At 45.3% G+C, this 23,465-nt stretch overlaps 2 protein-coding genes across 2 annotated transcripts in view; one reads left to right on the top strand and one right to left on the bottom strand.

The window, feature by feature from the left end:
- Nucleotides 1-23,465, bottom strand: part of T265_01537 (hypothetical protein) — a gene marked incomplete at both ends in the record, with an annotated part of 107,148 nt that overhangs the window by 51,894 nt on the left and 31,789 nt on the right. Inside the window, 11 exons of the mRNA XM_009165596.1 lie at nt 1,938-2,091; nt 4,166-4,505; nt 4,920-5,206; nt 7,642-7,905; nt 8,107-8,268; nt 9,680-9,950; nt 12,853-13,112; nt 13,481-13,738; nt 13,830-13,865; nt 13,957-14,001; nt 20,221-20,256. Coding sequence (XP_009163860.1) covers nt 1,938-2,091; nt 4,166-4,505; nt 4,920-5,206; nt 7,642-7,905; nt 8,107-8,268; nt 9,680-9,950; nt 12,853-13,112; nt 13,481-13,738; nt 13,830-13,865; nt 13,957-14,001; nt 20,221-20,256 — 2,113 coding nt within the window. The remainder of the gene's footprint in view (nt 1-1,937; nt 2,092-4,165; nt 4,506-4,919; nt 5,207-7,641; nt 7,906-8,106; nt 8,269-9,679; nt 9,951-12,852; nt 13,113-13,480; nt 13,739-13,829; nt 13,866-13,956; nt 14,002-20,220; nt 20,257-23,465) is intronic.
- Nucleotides 16,077-16,292, top strand: T265_01538 (hypothetical protein; the record flags this gene model as incomplete). Its single annotated transcript, XM_009165597.1, has 1 exon — nt 16,077-16,292. A coding segment is annotated over one exon (216 nt), but the record flags the coding sequence as incomplete, so codon positions are not given.

The raw sequence follows: 23,465 nt of genomic DNA, 5'->3' as shown, positions 1-23,465 counted from the left end.
GATAAGGTGCCTGCAACAGATGGATGTGGGTGGCCAGTATATGTCTCCACTGTTCTGTTACAGTCCTTCACTAAAAAGGCATCAACGCACATATGACTCTTCGGGCCAGGTATGACATCCAAGCCTTGGATCAGTGGTCGTATGCCCATTGTGCATCGTAGTTCAATAGGGTTATGATAATCCAGCGCGGCTTTGGTTTATGCAGATAGAGAGCTTAACTTAGGCACTGCGACAATATCGCGTAAAAGGTCAAGAGGCGGGTGATAAGTGTCGCTTAGCTAACGGTGCCGTGCGTACAATCCACAGTCTGCTTGGGCTTGATACAGTACAGTAACGCTACCATGTGATGTATAAAACCTTGTGTACTGTACCAAAGTATTAGTGTTCGCAACCGGTCATGCACAGTCAGGATTGAAACTCCATAGTGAGCTTATGGACTAAGAGTCTTGTTGGATATTTCGCACGCACCATTTGTTGAACAATTAGAGCAAAATAAGGTGTGCCATATACTTTCGTAACCCTCCGTCGCAAGACTTCGCATCCGGTGACAATGCAGTCACTCAATAACACCCCACCCGACCCCACCCCAATTAGCCTTGCTTCCACGCAGTCGCAGTGACAATGAGTGTCTCTGTAGCTGAGGCTATTCGTTGCGACCAGCTGTGCACCGACTGACCTATAGGAAGTCACCAGTGGACTGCCGCACGTGACACGAAGGTAAAATCAGGCCTTTGCTTCAGACTCGCCACCCTCATACGAACGTGCAGTCGTTTACGCTGACAACCCGGTAGCCTTGGCCTCACACAGGCGAGTTGTTTGAACACTGTGATATCCAAACACAAGGTCACATCCGTCCCACCTCTTGTTTATTCATGTCGCAGTCTCTGAGTGTACAGTAGTCTCATGCCAAAACTCACTTCGGCAATTGAATGCAGTGTCCTCAGGAGGCTTTGTCGTTATTCGACTAAAACAGTGCTGAGTTGGCCGAGCGCATGCACTTCCGTCATAGGTGCCGCTATAAGCAAGTTCGGCAGGAGCCGAACGGAGGGATAAGGTCCCACCCGGCTCACGTGACTTTGGACGCTGAGTTCAGTGACAAATATGGTGATCTGATTGGCGCAAGAGGGTAAGAAATAACGCAACCCCTATAGTCCATTTAATTGGCTGCGGCACTCGACCCATGTGCGTGTGTGATGCGTCTTCAGACCACATCGGCTCTGACACCGAGCCCTTGACTCAGTTATCCGATCGTCCAATCCGCACGCCTCATTATTCCACTTGCGCACCTGAGTCTAGCGCACCATCACCGCATAAGAAAAGTCAGACGGTGCGCTGTCCTCGTGATTGGGATGTGACAGGCAAGTACAGACCATAATGCTCCTGGCCTTCGGGCATAACAGAACATCGGCACAGCCGTCAGGGCGCATGGTACATTCAGTCGTGGGACAGACAGAGTGAATGAGTCTTGACAGCCGGAAAGCCGACCGTAGCGGTGGGCGTCCATGATCAAGCATAGGCTCGGCGCCGAACGATCGGTAGCTGTCGGTGGCGCGGTCACGACGCGCCAATGAACCGCCAGCTTTCTCTATGGTACCAGCAGAAAGCAAAGTTTGACAACTTTACTCTTTCACACAAAGCAATATCCTTTCCCTTAAATCTTATTCCGTTTTGCTCTATGATCTGGGACTTGCTGTTTCATTCCCAATCGATTCTATTCAGTTTACTTTTGGAAAAAAGCTATGCTACTTCCGCTGAATCTTCCGAAACTTTCTTGGTGTCTCAGCTGAATCTTTAAATCACAGAAAACAAGTTTCCGGGACTCTAGAATAAATTCTTCTGATGTGGCATCCTTTGATCTGTCCTCCGAATCGCTTGAAAGTAGTTTCAGTGACGAAGAGAAGACCATCAATTCATTCAAACATGCTGCGGATACTTACGGTAATCTGGGACCATCATAGAAATCGGACGAAAGAGCGACTTCAAATTATCTGGCAGTTCTGTCCGACCCGCGTAACCAGGGTTCATTGTAATGAACGCAGCACACGTTGGGACCAGCTTTATTTCACGACCTTCGAACATGAACCGAGAAACCTAGACATAGAAAGGGAGCAATACTTCATGAACAGTCGTCGTTTCTGAACACACGAACTGTGATCAGTCGTCAGACAGAGTGTGTGTAATGATGGCGGATCCCTGTAAATACTTGAAAGAAAGTTTTGGGAGTCGACTGATGATTTCTGTTTGGTTTTACAACCTTACAGTATCCCAGCCCTCGTGCTGGCATGGCAACTAAACACCGAAAGGGTGCTGCCCAGTGAACAATTCGCAAAAGCTTTGTGGCACACTCCTCTACAACAAATCCAGTAGCCTTCGCAGTTTAATCAACTCTGGTGGAAATTTGACAAAACTTATCGTGGGTATCAATGACTAATCTTTCATGGATAAGTCGCTTATGCAATCGGCCCATTTCTGCAGTGGGGTGAATAATTTGACATACACTTTATATGCCTGTAGACGAAATTTCTTTGATACTCTCATGGTCCCATACAAAACGGTGTAAAACAACGACTGGTTTCACTCTTTGCAGTTGCCCATAGCACATTATATTGGTGGAACTTACTACTCGTGTATTGCATGTGAGTTCTGCTGAAAATGAACCATGTTTCCAACCATGTTTCCAACATCAAATTGGTGGTGAAAACTGTTCTAACACAGCAGAACTCTTGCGGTTGGGAATAGAGGAAAACTACTCCTGCATGAAACACAACAGCTTTGCAAGATGCTCCGCTAAACTAGAGTGAATGTTTGTTCCCTAACTCGATCATGCTGGGTACTCTTCAAATGACCTATCGTTCTTCTCCACCCTATGGTTGGTTGTTTGCTTAATTGCCTGTTCGCAAAAAAACAAAAGCTTAAACATCTTTTTTTCAGTATGCGTTTTAGTTCCCCTGTGACGGTCAAACTGAATAGCTTTCAGTGCCAAGCTATTGAAGCAAACTGATTACTTTTTTATCATTATCTTGCGTATTTCTGAGGTATAATTCGTTCTTCAACTGTGTTGTACCAGTGAATTTTTCTTGATTATTAAGTAGGTTAACAACCTAGCGGGGCGACTGGTAGTGCCCGTCATTTCGGTTCATGTGGCCTCTCACTGCTTCCTGCTCACAGAAACTGCCATGAACCTCTACCGTCGGAGCATCACCGTCCCGCGGTGTTTGCACAGCGTGCATGCTAAACCAATGACGGTGTGTGGCAGTCTTGCACTCGTGTCGACTTTAAAATGATGCGGCAAGCTCCACATTGTTGTATGAGTCAGAAACCCGGCCTTGATGCGCTGAGGACGTCAAACAACTCTCATTGTTTGACCACCGATGCCGTCGGAGCATTGCCCGAGTCTGGTTGGAACACCAGATCAACAATACTGAAGTATACAGAGTGGTTTTCGGAAGAAACAACTCGCCGACGATAGATGAACCGATCCCACGCATTGGTTGCGCTGGTTTGGTACTCAGCCGTACTCAGTAAGTCAGCCGACCGACTTCCTCAGAAGGCCCGTACGAAGAGTGGAAACAAAACATTGTCAAACATGGTCCAGTAGCGCGATCAATGATGCGCGTGAATGAAGGCTGTTGCCTTCAGGGTATGGCTTCCCCTCTCGATCTCCCAAGTGATCGATCACGCATCAATAACAACTAGTCCCGTCTCCAATGCGTATCTATCTACCTTAATCTCACCAGGCTACTGGCTCGTAAAACTGTGGTTGCTATAGGAACTGTGTAATGGGTAAATGGCTTTTACAGCTGTAGATGTTTTATACTCGTATAAAGGTGTGGGCTGTTTAACCTTGGGCACGAATCCACATCTATGATTGTTTTTTGTTTCTTCAAATCAACCACAAGTGAAAAATTCTCTCATTTGATTTCTGTTCCCGGAATTCTAGCACTTTACTGTTAGAAGCAAGTTAATTTTAGTTGAAGTTGAGAGTTCTTTCTGTGAGTTTGTGGGAAACCAGGCCACAGGCTGAAAGTACACTTGAACATTGCCGTGTATATATGGTTAAACATCCCCAGCGTTGCTAAGTTGGGTCCTTCGTCAGAGTCAAAAGTTATCCTGTTACAATGGAGAGGGACCGAAAACCCGCATCATCAACGCGGAATACACTCACTTTTGATGCCTTTGCATTTCGAATTGTGATCAGCTGTTGCGCGATGACCGACAATACTTCAATATCGATTCGGTTGAACTCGTCAAAACAACACCACGCACCGGACTGAGCGAGACCAGAGAAGAAGCGGCCCATCATTTTGTAGTCTAGCCCGTCCGAACAATTGAAAACCACACATTGTTTGGCCACGGATTTGGACAAGTCCTTGGTCGTTTCTGTCTTCCCTGTCCCGGCAGGACCTGCAGGCGCTCCCCCCAAATCCAGTTGTAATGCTCCCATAAGACAGAGGTAACACCTGACAAATAGACCAGGGTACTTTGAGTGTTTGCACGAAAATGTGCTGGGTATTGGTGTAAAAACGTTATACAAAAGCATTCTTGATGCCACACGAGAAATTAAAGATTCAGTATGTGAGCCCTATTAGCGTTGCGTTCTGTCCTCAAACCTACTGGCCTAACAGCACTACGTCTGTGATACACAAGGTGATAGAACAAACCCAAACGAAGGCTCATGAGTCGCATGGTTGTGTTGTGGTACGGAGGAATTACTGAAGAAAAAAAACAGTTCGATATGCAAAGCCATCTTGGCGCTCTCTACAAGATCCTGCCTGGGCTTTCTATGCTGAGTATTCAGCACCTGGGCGCGCTAGCAGGAAATCGCATCTCCTTGGCAAAAGAATCCTAAATAAAGTTTTGAAGTATGTTCTACTTTAGCAAACGTGTCCTTGATCATGGAACCCAAATGTGCAGCTTACCTGTCTGTCAGTGGTGTAATAACCAGCCGCGGTGAGGCCCCGAGATATTCGTATCCGTAAGAGTAGCAGGCACTTGCCATGCGCACCACGCAGATATCCTGGTCCTGGTCCCAGTAGTAGCGTAGCTGACGTTGCCAGTCGAAATTGGTCAGGGAATCCACTTTGCTAGCCACCAGTTCGGTAACCATGTCACGTGCGTGTACGTCTATCGTGATTAGGGCGCATAGTAGAGATCGGAGCAATTTGGGCAGTTCACCACGGACCATTCCCGCCAGTTGGTTCAAATCCTGTACCAATGAAGAAACGGTCCTGGAACTACGAAGTCAGTGAGGTATTTGAACGCCAACAGTGGTACACACCTGATTATTCAAATATGTAGTGTCTAGCTTTGTTCAGTAATAGTCTTGTTAGAAGTTACCAAATCAAGGGACCAAGTACTGGAAGCTGACTTGTAGTGTGCTTAGTAGGTCTGCCATGATCAGAAACGAGCAGGTCCAAAGCATCTTTGTACTCCTAGACCTAACATGCTACTCATTAGGTTGCTGAAAACTCTTCGACAGCTCACAACCGGTTTCTCCCCTAGCGAATATACACTCATCTGCAAACTAATTTGGTTCTTTCGAGAGACTCACCTGGAACCCAGCTGAATCTCTCGTTTTTGCTGTTCTCAGGCAACTGAATGTGCTGCACCAGGCCGCCTCATGTTTCAGTCGCTACGATATTTGAAATATCGCGATACATATAGATCTTGGTAATGTACTACTATCGCGATATTTCAAATATCGTAGCGACTGAAACTTGAGGCGGCCTGGTGCAGCACATTCAGTTGCCTGAGAACATCAAAAACGAGAGATTCAGCTGGGTTCCAGGTGATTCTCTCGAAAGAACCAAATTAGTTTGCAGATGAGTGTATATTCGCTAATTCCGTGCAATTTGGTTTCAAGTAGAACATAAGGTTGACGGAAACTCGGGGCCTGCACCTACCTGATGAGCCCCAAGAAGGGCGAAACCGGTCGTGGGCTGTCGATGGATTTTCAGCAACCTTATGAGTAGTACATTACGGTTTCTCCCTTCTTGAGGCGGACCATCATAAACGAGATGCAGCTGAATTCAGTTTAGCTTCCTGTCAAGACCGAACTCATATGCAAATGAGAGTATGGGTTCCAGTGGAACCTAAGGTTGACGGAAGCTCGGGGACTGCACCTACCTGATGAGCCTCAAGAAGGACGGAACTGGTCGTGAACTGTCGAAGAGTTGTCAGCAACCTTAGAAGTAGTGTGTTACGTCTAGGCAACAACGTATTACGACATCCCGAGTATCGTTCCAACTGAAACACGAGGCAGCCTGTTACTGCTCATTCACAGTTGGAGCGGACCATCGTAAACGAGAGTTTTAACTTGATTTGGTTCAGTCTTCTGTTAGAACCAAATGACTGTTTGTCGAATTCCTCGTTCTCCATTTTCGTGACGAAGTCCTGGCCCTCTGATATATGCTAATATGGTAAGTCGAAGAGTCATCACAATCTATGTGTGAACCTTCCAACCCGTTTTGTCGTGTGTGCTTCCCGTAGGACTGACTGTAGTAGGAAGATGCAGTGTAGGAAAACAAATCAGTCTATCGCATCAAAGTGGAAATGGCGCCTGGATTTGGGAATCGCGGTCGAAAATTCTCGAGATAGTATGAGTAATGGGTCACGATTGTGACCGCCGTCCTCCAGAACCACTGACGGAGTCTGACATGCATACTCTCACATACCTAGTTTTATACCATCAGCTAAGCAAGTAGGACAAAACGATGGGTGAACATGTCAAGATTTGTAGGGGATTAAGTAACCGATGCGATAAAACCCTAAACTAATATTTCAACCACCTGGGTCAACCCCCATGCGAGCTCTCAAACGGGTTTTCATTCAGGTCCGTTATCGTAGTCCGTCAGATAACCACCCTTCCGAAAATCCATAAATCCCATGAAAGAAATCGCGTAAACAACGTGAAGAATAGATACAATTAAATTCTCGGAAGAAGTGAAGAAATCTCTCGCAGCGCAACGAGGAAGATTCTACGAAAACAACATTTCTCCACTAGGAAATGCTTCTGATTATCATACAACGTAATAGTCCATTTTTGAGCGCCGTCGAACGAGAGATCACCACGTTTATTTCATAACTTTCCAAGAACGGGACCACAGGGAATCTGCAGAGTAACACCAGAACGTTTTACCGATTCGTACACACTGATCAGACGAACGGAAGCAGCTAGGTGAACAACCTGCCGGCGCTTGTCCCTATTCAACAAAGTCTTGTACAGAAAGCATGTTTTCTTAAAAAAAAGTCAGTCAATAAACCCCGTTCTTCCAGTAACTTGTGGGTGGATCTAAGTTTGATGACAGCCTGGAATCGCTTTATACTCTTAGACAAAACATTTTGTTTCATTTTCAGTGGCATGGCTTCCCTTGAAAAAATGTCGCAAGGTGGAATGATCGTACGCTGCAAGTGATTTCGGGCCCACTGACGGTGGCCTAGCGATGACCTCAGCATGGTTGTGGCGGCAGTTACCAAAAATCATTTGTTTCCGGTCGAGCTGGCCCCATGGCATTCGCTTCAAAGTACTTTGCACCTTGCTGTGTCTAAAACGAACTGAATCTGAGACCAACGGCGTAGTTACCTGTGGCAACTATGGCAACAATACACTCCAAAGATAATTCGAACGGGTGGTGGACTTACCGCGAAACACTTCTTCTCAAACTCTTCCAACCCCTCCAGACGGTCCTCTGGAAACGGGTCCTCTAGAATATGAGTAATATCGCGACACCACATCAGTTGCTCCACAGTGAGAATGATCTGATTCGCATGAGACTTGAGCCATTCATCTCGACCTGAACTGTCGAAACTATTGATGGAAATTTTCATAAGGCGTTTAAGGTTTGCAAACATCGCCTCTTCCACTTTACCCAGCCAGTCTTCCACATTTCCGCGAGCCTTCAAACCCTGAAAAAAATGGCGACCCAAAATTTGAAAAAAAAATCCTGTTGCATATCGAAAATGCACTTTTCAATGCCAGGTGTTTCAGGATGGCCTACTTAGAATCACTGTTGTGCACATTTGGCTTCAAGCCAGACGGCCAACCTCATCCCTCTACAAGAGGATTCATTTAGAGGTTTTCTCTAGAAGACCCCAGGAGGAACTTACTTTGCCCAGCGCCACACGTTCTCCCTCTGGAGACAACATTGCTAGTATATCGTTTGTGTAGACCGGCTCATCTACAAGTGAAAGAATAGAATCGGCAAGAAACCTCGTGAATTGTTTGGCCACTTTCGCAGTACCAACCTTCGGTATGAAGATAGCGTAGCACTGCGGTATTGTTTATCACCGACAGAGAAACCAAAGTAAAACATACTTTATTAGAGTAAGGGGACATTCGCCTTTTGGGAGGAAACGCCACTCATCGGGTCACTGAAAACTCTTCTGCAGCCCACGACTGGTTTCGTCCTTCTTGGGTCTTATCAGCTAGGCGCAGTCTTTGAGTCCCCATCAACTTTGTGTGTTCTTGAACCCAACTGGTGCGAAATTTGCGAATTACACTCAGTTGTACCCCGATTTGGTCGTGAACTGTAGAAGAGTTTTCGACAACCTTATGATTAGTGTTCCTTCGAGAGAATCTATTGCAACCTCTCCCAGCACAGATTCAATCACCCAGCTTGCTGTTTGTCAATAACAGCAAGGTAGGCTGTCAATGCGAACACGAAAAAATTTGTCCTGCTACAACTCCACTTAAAGAGGGTACAGGAATGGACTGTTGAAAACCTACTCACACTGAGCATATATAGGTGTCAGGTGCTATCCATCCGATAGGACGTCGAATACCCCCATATTCCTGACGACACTCTTGGACAGGACTACAAAGGAGGTATTGTTCATACTGACCTGAGATGCTCGGGACTGCTAGGATACATACGCGGCATCCTGGATAAGATGTTTCCGATGAGTAGGTCGGCACACATACGACCATGTGCCGTACTAATTTAGAATTCGTGGTACTAAAAGTATAAAGGATTGCCAAAACCACCACAGAGAAGAGCACAAAGAGAGTACATTTGAGCATTCAATAACATCCACAAAGCCATCATACTTATTTTCATGTACACTCGGTTGAATTCTTCTAACATTGTATGTTTAATTTTCTGTTTTTCCACTATAATACATTTGACATTCTCATTGTTGCTCTGAAACTGTCAACAGCGAACCTCCTTGCACCAGTATGGAGTTATCGGTTGAATAGGTATGATCAATCATACGCTTCTTCAGGCATATCCCACAGCAAGTTGAAAAAAACAAGTAGTAAAACCACCAACTTGCCTGGCTTGCTTTCTGGAGTTTGAGCGAACTCAAGTTTGCTAATCGCATGGTTCCAGAAGTGATTGTTATTTCGGAATGTGTCCAACAATCCTGGCTGTGTGGCGGCTCTCATTGCCAAAGGCACCTTTTGAACTTTGCGGAAGACGTCCTTGTACGATTTGTCTACAGCCATAAAACTTTTAGCTTCGCTAGGCAGCTGTCTTTGAATATCTGGAGCTGAGAATATGCTCTCCAGGTACAACCAGCTTCTTTGACAAATGAGCCATTCTTCCTGTATAAGAAGTGGACGAGATCGAGAGGCGTACGTCACACAACTTCTACTTGTACAGAAGATCCACAGGTGTACAGCAGTGGATATCAGACGATTCGCCATTCTAAACTAGAACCGAACAAAGAGAACACATACCAGGGTTTTTCCAAACAGGTCGAGCAACGCTGACCATTCTTCCACACGGCCCTTTATTGGGCCCACATGACGTGAAGAGGCGATGGTTGCAATGTTAATGATGGAATCATCGAACAGTTGTTGAATCTCATCCGTGCCACCAACAATGAATATGTCCTTGCTATCCTTGTAAGGTAATACAGTGAATTCCGTAGACTTCCAGGCGTCTTCAACCTGAATTAACAGAGTAAGCAGGATGCATTCGTCATGGAAGAAGTAGGCTACGCAAAAACTTTAAAGAAAAAAGAACGACCTCCACAACCTGACCCAATTAACACGTTTATAGGTTTCTAACTCCAAGTGGCACTTCAACTTATGGTTTCACGAAGGTTGTCCCACAGGTGTTGAAATCTTGGCAAAAAAACTACCAAGAGAGACGAATAGTATACATAATGAAAGAAACACCATTTGAGCACACTGCACCAGTGTGAAATGCGTCCATGTGCTATCGGACATTGGCACTGGCCCCAGGTGGGCGTGTTGGTGCGTTGGTGAGCTGTTTATTTCGTAATCGTGAAGCACAAGAGGGACCGTGTGGCTGAGCTTTCGGTGTCCAATCCCATCTATCCTAATGGCGTACGATCAAACTCCCGACCCAGGGATTTCGCATTTCCTAAACTGTGATCAGCTAGGGAAACAACTCCGCCAGAGTAAAATTGACCGACCGAGTAAGTATGCGATTCGGTACACCAAGAAGTATCTTCTCGTATAACGTTTCACCAAAAAGTCATCTGGGAAACTACACAGAGTGTTTGAAGCTTGGTTGATAGCACGCAGTCGGTCTGCCTAGATTGTAACCTGTCTGATGCGTACCATATACAAACCCTGTGAAACTTCTATCCTTAAAGCAAACAGTACGTCTTGACATGCAGTTCATCTAAACATGGAGATATACAGTGAACTTTTTTCGAAAATTCACATAACAGAGTATCTGGCGGTGTACAATAAAGATATGAATAGGAAATGAAACTAGAAAGTGACTTGCAAGTGGCTAAACTAACCTATTGTGCTAGATCCAGATGGCCCTTGTACGTGCTTTCAACTCACAGGGAATGCACCAAAACACAAATCAAGGTTAAACCTCAGTGACCGAGAGAAAGTGATCGTTGTGACAAAATACTCATCTTAGGAAATTGTTGGTAGGAAACCAATTTGGAAGTAACAGAAGCCTTCGCCACACTGCATTGAATGGCTTGTAGATAATTTAAGGTGAGAGGGAATGGCGTGATTCTGATATGCGTCAAATGACATAGGCAGTCGTTTTGTTAGCTGCAGTACCTCGCGCTACAAGTGTAAACCAGAAGCTAATACTGATACACACAACAAACTGTAGAATTCCGTAATAAAAACACTCCGGGGATGCAAACGCTTCATTCTTTTATTCGTGCACGTCCAGTCACTGTAAAGGTTTACTTGGAATTATGTAACTAAGCACTCGGAATGTACTGTCCATCCAAAGGACTCTTGTTGGGAAACGAACAGTTCTGGAGAAATAGCTTGCGTTACTGCAACACATTGTGCTCTCAGTTATCAGACTTTTGGTGGTATGGGTACTCGGTGTCTGTCCTTCAGCCGGGTTCGCAGTTCAGGCTTCAAGTAGTAACATAGGATGCAGATACATATGATCTGGGATACGCCATCAAAAACATCTTATGTTTCTTGGCTTTCCTGGATGTCTGAACCGACTGCATCACGTGACACTTATTCGAGTTCAGACTTCGATGCAGTCTAATCAAATTATGGTCGGCAGTATGCCCGAAATCTCGAAAGCTCTATCGGAGATATCGTGGACAGGTGATCAGCTAATCGAAGAAATCAACGGTGTTTATTATTTACGACTGGAACATATTTTTGTCGTGCCTTTCGTCAAATTTCGTATCATTTCAGCTTTAAAATTCATCCGATTTCTGAGGTTTTAGATCAACTATTTTATGCACAAGATTGGAAATAGTTCCACCGGATAAACCCTTCTCAGTATTGTACCCCGGAATTCCTTCTGTATTTATAAAATATTTGAGTTGGTCATTACAAGGCTTCGATTTTGAAAAATAACTAACCACATCATAGTTATCCACCGTTTTGGAGTACGAATCGCTTGTCTGTACAAGTTACAGAATCGTTGACTGTGTTTGTCTGCCTGTGAAAGTCGCATCCTGAATCATCTCAGGACTACCACCGCGAACTGGAATATGATATACAAATTTTCGTGCACCATCCGAGTAGTAGGTCGGTCCATCAGAGCCGTTCAACTCAAATGTGTTTTCATCACTGAAGTCCCGAACGGTCTATTCGTTTTCAGACAATGATTTATAATCCTGTTCATTCTTCGTTGGACATCGATGTTTCTCATCTTTGTGCACATTAGATGTGTTGAGGCATAAGCTATCTGCGTTGCACGTTGGGCAATCAAGTCCGCGGTCTGCACAGTTTTAGGACACTCGTCGGTTGATTTAAGGCAACACCAAGAAGCATTCGGAAATCGTTCCGTCAATCCCATGCTTCATCATCGATGCACACGTGGTTGAGTAGATGAGAAAGCTAAGGAAAACGTTTGTGGGTCTTTGTACTGGGGGTGCTTCTTCCTGAGTCTTTATTCTGAGTCGTAGTTAATCTTATTGAGGCTCATACAGCACTGATTCGCTTGCCATACTTTGAATCTGACAATGAATGGTTGAGTGGCTCACAGCCCATGTTAATCTCGGAAGTTGATGGTTAAGGGGCAGATGCACACCATTCAGCATTCGGTTATGTGCCAAAGACAGTTTCCCAATTACCAATGAGAAAGATGGCTAATTTGGTCACCCATACGGTGTGATTCCCATGGGCACTTTACAGGCACATTATTCGCCGATCCAAGATCAACTGGTGGACAATACATTATCCGAGGGATCAGGGGAAAGTAGGACGTTCTTGGTGAATTTCTGTGCACTTAACTTATCATTCCTTTCAAACGCGGCTGTAAATCGGGATAAAAAACTCCCCTGAGAGACTACGTATTAGGAAGAATGATCTGGCCTTCCGAGAGGTGTGACCTCTCTTCCAGCAGGCAACTCATCTGATCCACGGATACACCAATTCGATGTATACCAACGTCCCTAAAGCGGACGCTGTGGAATTAGCGAGAAGACTCTTACTGGCGGACACAACGCTGCAAGAACGAACGCAACTCTCCGTAGACGAGATATTTGAGCAACTTTTCGAGGCTTGCTTCAGAACTCGCCTGACTGGATACTTCGAGAATAGCTTCTGCATGACTGAATGCATCCAGTTCGATCAGAAGTCCTAGACTCAGAGGGGTTTCCATCTCGGCTAGATGGAATCCAATGAGCTCTTCCAGTTTTTGCCAGTGTCGAGGTTGTAAGGTCGGATTTCGCATATCCATAATCGATGGAAGCTGGAGATGTGAATGCATACAACAATGAATTCCAGACAGCTATTTTCGAGCATTTTGAGAAGTCCTCTTAATTAAGCAATCACCATGAAAGTAATGAATTGATTCCTCGTATCTTTTAGTAGTTATTAGTATGTGCTATCTTGCATCACTACTACTGACTACGTTTGAAAGCAGAGTTAAACAACAGGGTTGGTGAACTAGTGATAGACTCTATTCAAGACAAAGTAACGAAAGGCATAGAGATGATGCTCACAGTTGTACATCTGTTGACATGTTCTCAGGTTCATGAGTAATCGCTCATGTGCTCGAAAACATCTTAGTACACCGATCACAGTTGGGAAGTTGACTTGACTGGCTAACTAACTTACCTTGGATTTCATACCGTCCACCTTTGCTTTCAGCAACGGTACAACATTGTTTGGTGGCAGACCTTTTTCCAACATTGTGACAGACTTGATGTACTTTTGGATTGTGGCCGACAGCTCGTCTGTATCCAGTTTCAAGAAGTCGGCTGTGAGCCATTGCTCGTAGATTTCATCCCAGTCTTCTAGTGAATTCCACAACAGTTGCTTCAGTTTGATCTCAGCCACCAACAAATCCAATTCCTCGATCCTTGGTTGTTCCATCTGCAAGTAAACAATGCTACTCAATAAGCAAACAGTTCGAATAGAAAAACGCGAAATTAGGGAACGTGAACGCTTCGGTTGTCGGGCTTACTCTGAGCACATTCGGGAACCATTTTTGCAAAAATTCCTGTAGAAATGCGCAAGATACTCATGAATACTGACAGATTTATCGGGGAATGGTAGAACAGATCACAGCTATTCGGTAATGAAAAACTTACCACGAGGGATGCCGCTCTGACACTGGCTCTTGAGAGGATTTGGTCCTACAGAGAATGAGACAACAACATTGGTGGAGATAGGGAATTGGGAAATCGGTGGCATCGATGCGAAAATCATGTGAAACCGAACCTGTAATGACACTCGATTCTCCGAATGCATTTTAGTGACATTGTCAGCCTGTTTTAACTACTAGCTTCATTCACCTAGATTTGCGCATCACTGTAGTCCTTAACTGAACCACCGAAATTTTATAAAGGAAACTACTCATGAAGCTGCTGAAAAATCTTTGACAACCCACGTCCGGTTTGGCCCCCGTCTTGGGTCTCATCAGATAGGTGCAGTCCCGAGCCCCCGTCAACCTTATGTTCCACTTGAGCCCAAATAGCATGAAATCCGACTAATACACTCTTGCATACTCACGCTGAATCCCAGCTGAATCACACCAATTAGGGCAAAACCAGTCGTGGACTGTCGAATAGTTTTAAGCAACCTTGTGAGTTACACAAAACGGGATGTGGAACCCTTGCCATTCTCATCCATCTTGATCCATAAAAGTAGTTGTCAAAATAAGTATTTTGAAACAAGTTACTTCAAACCTGTGCTTAATTGATTCCGCATATTCTCTGCGTTTTTTAGAGGACAGTAATTGTGCGTTTCGTACTTACTCTCCGATTCAATTGGAAAAGGGGAACTTAACGTTTATTGATCGTTATTGATTGTGAACCGCCCACCACTGTCGCAGCATTTCTCCCGGCAACTTACCTCTCAGTCACTATGATATTCTTTGGACAGATCAATGCAACATTCACTGAAAAATTGAATTGAGAGCCACAAGAGACATCTGCTTCTAACCCAAATCGATGCAAAGCGGTAAAGTACCAAGTGTGCGTTGATATGTATTCGAGAAAACTAATCGTGTGCTCCTCAAATCGGCTGCTGACAATTGTTTTACAGGGAAGATATCACAGACATTCTTGTGAGAGCAGTCATCCTGATTTGTCTATTTATTGTCATAAAACCTTAGGAAATGCTTTCTAGAACCCGCTCCAGTAAACCGAAACGTGAAGTTGTCTCCATGGTGCGAAGTCGAGCATAGAATGAACGATAATCACCCGACTATTCGCGACTTCTCCCACCCATTTGTTTTCTACTTCCTCTGTTTTCTCCAACCTATTTTCCTCCTAATTTCGTTTCAAGAAAACGCAGTTGTTTAAAGACAGTGAGGAAGTTGGAATTGTCATAAAACCTTAGGAAATGCTTTCTAGAACCCGCTCCAGTAAACCGAAACGTGAAGTTGTCTCCATGGTGCGAAGTCGAGCATAGAATGAACGATAATCACCCGACTATTCGCGACTTCTCCCACCCATTTGTTTTCTACTTCCTCTGTTTTCCTCCAACCTATTTCCTCCTAATTTCGTTTCAAGAAAACGCAGTTGTTTAAAGACAGTGAGGAAGTTGGAACCCTCACCGATCGGAAACGACCAGTGGCGAGCGTGGGACACCCCGAAGGCGTTAGTAGCTCAGTAAGCGGGAGTTGACCGGTGCTGTAGAGTAGGCGATTACTTGGCGAGAGTTCTTCCAATGAAATACCAGGCTATGCGATATTCCGATTGGTCGGAAAGTCACACGCACTTCAGTCCGAATTTTAGGGTAAACACGGTGAGTAGGTCCAACAAAATCCCACTGTGAACAGTTTTAGTTCCAGCCACTGACATCTGCACCGATGGGTGACCGGACTGAGGAAGCTATTCCGTTTCAGGCCACACTGCGACCGGTAGGCATGAGGCTTCGTTCAATCAACACCTGGGCCTCCACAAGAGCTAGACAGATCAGCGCCTTAGCGCACGATTTCAGACCCTGGAAATGGACTGGTTGCTACGGCTTGGGCGGTTGTGCGTGCGATCGCCTCACTTGAGGTGGGGTTGGGCCCTGCTTTAATATCGACGCCGGGATGGGAGCGAATAAATTGGAAGACCGCACGATCCTGTACGCCAACTGTGTCACCTCACGAATGTTAAGCCTATATTAAAAAAAATCAGACTAGGCTCGGCGTGACTCAGGCCCTAACTGGTGGACGTGAAACTGCCTGCGCCAGTCTCGTTGACCGGTTAGCCACGACATGACAAATGCAGCTCCCACCAATCTGGCTGGCCACATCTCCCCTATTTTCCGAAGCAAGGCGACGGAAGTAACCGTACCAACTGCGGGATCACGACAAACGTGGGGTGGATCGACGTGTGCCTCGACCGATGTTCCGCCGAAATACGACGACCGATTCATCGAACGTCTGAGGGCGGGAGAAAAGGGGGGGGGGAGAATATTGCGGCACCACTGAGCGTGAACGGGCAGGCAACAGCTTAGTGGGCGGGAGTTCAAGGGACTGGAGTTGCAGTCACAGGACGGCGGTGTTCGATATTCACACAACATTATTGGGTTTTCGAAAGGTACGGCGTGTCCCTGATGGACTAAAAGAGACAGACAACTGAATGGTTGTTCACACTGTGGAAATTACATCCTGCGTGTGAGAATGATGAACTCAGTGGATAACAAGCGAATGGGAAGAAGGTATGCAGTCAGAGGCCGAGGATGGACTGATTTCAACAGAGGAATGATTGCTTCCGTGGAGAATGAAATTTGCTGAGCTGCAAAAACATGGTGGTAGATTAGGGTGGTTTTTGGTTTGCTCACATACGCAAAAGAATGCAACATTGTGGCGTAAAAGTCTTATTCCACTCGCAAAAGTTTTGCAGATAGGGGCATTGTGCGGCCAAGGAGCCTCCAGGATGACACAGGGTTCGAAATCCTGCTGAAAAGGGCGCGGACAAACTTACTGGTGGGTTAGCAACAGTTTCGACCATGAAGTCGCTCACTTTTCGACCCTGTNTTGGGTTTTCGAAAGGTACGGCGTGTCCCTGATGGACTAAAAGAGACAGACAACTGAATGGTTGTTCACACTGTGGAAATTACATCCTGCGTGTGAGAATGATGAACTCAGTGGATAACAAGCGAATGGGAAGAAGGTATGCAGTCAGAGGCCGAGGATGGACTGATCGTTTGGGCCGACGGAACAGAAATTAAACTCTCCTACCCAGAGGGGGATAAATCACTCAGGGGCACACGAACGCATGCCGTTGTGGCCAACACTAAAGGGAAGCTGCTGACTGAGTGGCGTTTACATGGTATCAGCAGACGAATCTTCACGCCACTCATGCCTGGAAGAAGTCTTCGAAGACCTTAGATCCTCGGCACTGATACGTAATTTGACTAATGAAACAATCGTTGGAGATGATTCTACAGTAGAAGTGAACTGTGAGGATAGTGCGAAAAAAACTGCCAAACAGGTTTGTGGACGCTGTGAACCTAAGATTTTCTTCTATAAAACTTGTCTGTATGGATCGTGTTATTCGGCTAACCATCTGGAGGTAGGTGCAGATCTAATCAGATGTTTGTTGTATGTCGGACGTAACCGTAAGTTGTACGTTTGGACTGGAACTGAGTATGCGCAACTCTGACGAAAAAGTGATACAAAAATATTCCATTTTGAATAAATTTCTTGCAATTCAAACGTGCGAATGGCGTGTGTTTTTGTTGAGCATTGTGTCTCGTTGCAGACACCTATACCATTGTGTTAAATAAATGGCGGTTTTAACGGAAATTTCATGCAAACCATAGTTCCGGCATGGGCTCCTTAATTCCCAAATGCATACTGAATCCGAGCCTTGATCGTGTGGTATTTCAGGTCGTCCAAATTTAGGTCGCATCCAAATTTAGCTGCCTCAGACAAATTTAAGCTGGGCCTCTTGCTTTTGCTATTTTTTAAATGAATATGCTCTATAAAGGCTGTCCCGTGCTTCAGCTGGAACGATATTCGAAAGATCGCAGTATATTTTCCTGAAGAAACACTACTTACAAGGTTGCTGAAAACTCCCACTGAAACAAATGATTTCATATTCTTTCTCGATAATAATTCACTATCGTAAATCCGTAGCAAATCGCTATATGCTCTAGGGTTCTGTCCAAGGAACACGCATCAGCACCAACGCATACGTCCTGCTGCCGTAAGCTGGCCAGATATTCATGAGGTATTTGTGGATAGGGATACGGCTGCCCGCCTGTGAAATCGCCGCTGCTATGTGCACATTATTCCCGAAATTTAACAATAGTGCGGTCGAACGGTCGTTCTATCCCATCAAAATGTATTTCAAACCACTTGGTGACAAATCTACAGCTTAGTCGGAATTTCTTCCTGTAAGGGGAGCCAGTCTGGGGTGAAAAGTTAAGAAGCACTGTACAGTTGTGTCATCTTTATCGGGAAACACCAGTAACGCACATCCTACTGGTTGCCAGGGCGGTTGAAACGCGCGACCTTTGTGCTAGTAGGGGGAGAATAAGCCTTTGATGAATTCCGTGACGAGTGGCACTATGTCCTGTTTGTGGTGATTTTCAATAGAGTTCTTGATCTGTCAGTGAAACCAGCCTATGCTGAAAATTCCAGGAGCACTGTAAAGCTGTTTTATGCTTTTCGGGAATCAACAACAGTACGCTTCACGAAACTCAGGGAGTTTCGAACTCGTGACCTTCTGGTCAGAGTTTGACCACATCCAATGGTCGCATAACTGCGCATGGTAATGAAGCGTTTACAAGCCAATTGCTGGGCTCGTTGAACAATTCAGTTGCCACCTGATCAACAGCCAGTTAGTTTCAGCTGCTAGGCGGGACGATGTAGGTTCCAATCGTCCTGGAGATTCGTGAGATATACACTGGTGATGATTATCAGTAAGAATGAAAGAGCTGTACGGTGTTTCTTGGTTTACCGACACAGATTGGCTTCACTTAGAAGGGGAAAGTTCAAATGAAAATTAGTCACACTACGATCAAACTACAAATGGCTCAGAGTAAGAATAATCTCACGACAAATGAGCAAAACGTTCATCTGAGAAGTCGTCACTCCAGCAGCCGGTCAGTATGTGACCACGTGATGTAGTTTCTGTTATTGAAGAATGAGTGGCGCGGTGTCCCGCTCAAATGAAAGCTAATCACCCTGCTGACCAGCCACTCATGATCAAACGGTTAAGTGTTGAGGGTTCGATACTCTCTGAGTTCCATGAGATGCGCATGGTTGATGATTTCCAACAAAGACGAAACAGTTGTACAGTGCTCCTCGGCTTTTCAGTACAGATAAGATTCACTGACAGGCTCTTTGAGGACAACCAAGGTATCTCACCTCTCCCGTGGTGTTTAACTACTGTGAAATAACGCTCACCTATGGTGCACAAGAATAGCTCCCTCTCAACAGTAGTGAAGTGTATCCTAACTGAGATATCGATAGCGCTAACAAGCTGCATTTTCGCTTAATAGACATTTCGTAAACTGTGTCAAAATTGAATCTATTCTTATTCTACTCTTCCTCTAGGTAGACCGGAGAGGGACAGACTGATTTCTAATGGTATAGCTCTCATGGAATCATCTCACGACACACTTTTGTTTTGTGGGTATTGGTCGTTGACGGCGGTCTTCTTCTTGGCTACGCCAAGAGCAGAGTGTAAAAGTCATTATCATTATCATTGTTTGTAGCTGCCACAGTTTCGTCCATCGATGATTTGGGTAAGTGGGGTAGGTAGCCGCGTATTGCAGGCAGGAGCTGATAAACTGATGGGTAAATACAGGTATGTCAGTGGGGATTAGGAAGGGAGATATATGCATTTTAGGTAGTAGTTTAAATGCGCGAGCGCAAATGAAGGTGCGACTGAGCCATGTCTGACAATGTTTCCGACCACTGACGTGGCCATTCTCGGGGTCCCCATCTAGGGAGAGAGCAATCTCCAGCTCAGCTGAGTTTGCTGATAAGGGCTTTCACACTTCGCTGCCAATTCATTGTTAGACCTCCCCTTGCAGGTTTCCACTCTTGGCGTGGTTCTGCAGAAGAACCCTTCGAGGAAATCGGTCGTCTGGCATACGGAGCCCTTGGCCGAGCCAGGGCAACCTATGCAGTGTGACCAGTTCATCTATCGTGGGAGGATTAGGAAAGATTTTTACGATCCAAAACATTTTGCGACAAGCCCAACCTGCAGGGGAAGCATATACAATCAGTGCATGCATCTGTTTTTTCTGAAAGGTCATATCCGAATTTCCATGATGTATGTCGAGCTAGATGGCCTCTGCTACTCATCTCACCTTAATGTGCTTGTTGACTTCATTTGGAGTTAAAAATAGACCCTGGATTAATTCTTGCTACTGACGTCTTAAATAGCCAAAAGACTCACCTCCAGTGAAGTTCCAGATATGGTCTGTACAAGTTCCTGTAAGCAAAGAAATAATATATGATGAAGGAAAGCTAGATTGCGCTTCCGACTTGGCTGGTGCATGAACTGCGCATTTTACATTAGGAGGAAGTCAGAAAGTTTTACTGTCATGTCGGATTCTGTATCTGCTAAAGTCCACCCGATAGCCACCTGCTCACATACCCGAACAGTCTTGGTTTATGTAATGAGCCCCACTAGAGGCTACAAACCTTGAACCGGTTAGGCTTCCCCAAACGAAGTACTTCTCCCTCAGTATCACTGTTGTCTTCTCATTTCTTTCCATTTACTGGTGATGTTCAGTACTCTCAGTCTTGCTTCGAGTAGTTTTGATCCCTTGAATGCAGATTCTCGTAATGTTTTGTGACTCGAAGCTGTTTGTTCTGCTTGATGGAATGCTTGCTGTGATCTGTTGATGGATTCTCGCAAACTCTACGGACCACTGTGTTCTGAACTGGGTGTTGTTCACCTGCACCAAATACAGTTCTGCTAATGGTCAGGGAAAGGACTTCATCATCAACTCACTCATGCACAGCAGCACATGTTTACTTCTGTTGTTTGAGAATGATCGAACGCTGACTGAACAGAAAACTGTTGCGGACGAGACGGCTTTTCTCGACAGCTATTGTACTATAAGTTTTGCAAAGTCAGTAAGGTTAAAATCGTTTTTTTTTTATCCAGCTGCAACCAAACACGCCTCCCTACCACTGAAAATTCCTTATCAATATTCAGCAAGAGAATACATTTAATTGACTTGCTGGAAGTGAAGTAGCAAGGAGGTAAAACCTGCAGTAAATTTGTTTACCTTAAATGATCGGAGATATTCTCGGTATAGTGCAGCCCGATACTGGAGATCCTCTATGGTATCTTTCATCTTCTGCAGTTCGTACCTGACAGTCTCACGTTCAGCTGTAGCATCCAATAGGACCGGGTTCTGAATACCAAAATATCAAAAGTTAATGCATTAGGGGGAAGCTTGATGAAAACACCGATTTCTTTGGCTAAAAATAACTGTTATCTATAAAGAAGACATCCTCACAACTCCTTCTGAAGTCCCGAAGTGTTTCCTCACGCCATTCCATCTCCAGAGAAAAAACGTTGGAATCATGCGGAAGATAAGTTCCGGTGGGATACAGAAAAATGGCCAGGATCGTCTGTCACCACTCTGATAATATCTCTTTACTTGAATTAGTGTGGTTTACTCAAGCAGTTCATCATAGTGGCAGCTAAGGGCATTTCATACACTTGCAGCACCGGCTGAAGATTTCGGAGCTCAAAAATGGGACACAGGAACGAAGCATATCTGAATATTTATGGATTTGTGGTTATCCGCAACCCAACTGATTTATGTCAGAGCAACATATTCCTCACACAGTTAGTTTCAGAGGTTTCTGGTTGAGTTAAGTAAGGTAGGAGAAGAATCGCTCTTTTTCATCATCTCAGAGGAGTGAAAAAAGGGATCATTATGTAAGCTCACCATGCTAATGCATTCGCACACGTCTCGGGTGTATGTCTCTCAATATCTTCAAAGCTCTTTCTAGAGTCCTGAAGAAACCTACTGCGAATGCCATTGTATTCTCTGTTTTGGGTGCAAATGGTCTCGAGCCAGAAGTTTCATCTCCTACTCGATGGTCACATGACATTTTTTTGTGTCTACTGTATACCGGCGAGATCTATCGAACATACTTCATTCGTCTTTTGAAACACTGAAACTCATGGTTAGTTCTTCGGCCGGTGAAAGCGATTGTTGAGTTCTTCAACACGACTTAGTTGGGTGAGTAGTTTGTGTGGGCTCGCTGATGAGAAAGTTACATTAGCCTAAAATGACAGCACTTTAGTGGGTTGAAATACAAATCTCACTGGAGGAAACGTACGTGGGGAGCACACTTACTGCCTACCGGTTGCAGTGGGACAAGCTTACTGCTTGAATAGTACTGTTTTCTGACAGCAGTTGGAGTTATGGGTCGTTGAATTTACACTTTGGAAACGGGTCGACGTAACCAGACTGTGAACCTACAGACAAAGGGTGTGAACTTTTCCGTCTACTCCTTTTCCACCGCACATGGCATGCCAGTCGGGGTCAAACAGGCTGGTACTTCGGTGGTTACGAAGATAAGTGCCGTGTCCTGATTCGGATCTCCTCGCCTTCAAAGAGAAGACGCAGGTGTTTTAGGACGAACTGACTAAATTTTTCTCGTCCTCTGACATGAGCTTTGCATCCATAAAGTGTAAACTCATGCTTCTGAGCATTCGGTCACTGAACATGCCAATTACAATCTAGGGAGAGGCACTGGAAGTTATGCAGCGTTTTACATATTTTGGATTGTTCAACCGTAGTACCCTTTCGGTGCCCAGCTGCCATGCCACCGGAAGCGCGAGGGGTGGGATACTGCCAGGTTGCTGAGGCTTAGACAGGGGAAGTCGAGAAGCAGAGGTCGGATTCGAACCACGGACCTTCCGTTCAGTGAATTTGCTCTCTAACCACTAAGCCACCTCGCCTAGATGAGATCAGTGCACGAATCCCTAAGGTTCGGGTCACGTTTATTAATTGGAGATACCTATGGCCTCCGAGCGGTACATATCTGAATAGCAAGGGACGTATGTATCAGGCTGCAGTAGGGCTGTCTTGTTGTATGATTGGGAATTGGCCTGTTGGAGCAGTGGAACTGAAATGTTTCAGGTCTTCGACAACCGCTGCCTCAAAATCACAGCATGTGTAGGCTGGTGGCAGCGAACCCATAACGAAGCAATTAGGACTTGAGCGTTCGGTTGTGTAACGGGAGCTTCCATGAAAGAATGTGCCCAGCACCAGAAGCTGTGTTGGCTATGCCATGTATTGCACATGCCGAACCATAGCTTGGCGAAAAGAGTGCTGTTTTCTGTGTCCATTTAAGTGTGGCGGAAGGAGAGAGGCGGCCAACCCTTGACCTGACAGAGGGGTATGAAGGAGATTACAAAAACTCTGGGAGCCGATGGCGAGACACGCCCTTAGGAATGGGGATCACGTGATGCCCACTGAGCTTGGTAGGAGGCGTTGCAAGATATGACGACTAATCTAACTCAATGGCGTTCTTGTTGTCAGTTTCTATCCAGATTACCTAGAGGTGTAGGCACCTCGGAATGATTATGGTAAGTTAGCACTAAGTCCCCCCTCCCCGTCCACTTTTGTTCTTTCCTTCACAATAAAACTGAATAGCCGTCTTCCCATC

The sequence above is a fragment of the Opisthorchis viverrini genome (genome assembly GCF_000715545.1).
Source record: "Opisthorchis viverrini unplaced genomic scaffold opera_v5_17, whole genome shotgun sequence".
Taxonomy (NCBI): domain Eukaryota; kingdom Metazoa; phylum Platyhelminthes; class Trematoda; order Opisthorchiida; family Opisthorchiidae; genus Opisthorchis; species Opisthorchis viverrini.
Note: the sequence above shows the minus strand (reverse complement) of the source record. Positions and strands in the feature narration are given on the sequence as shown.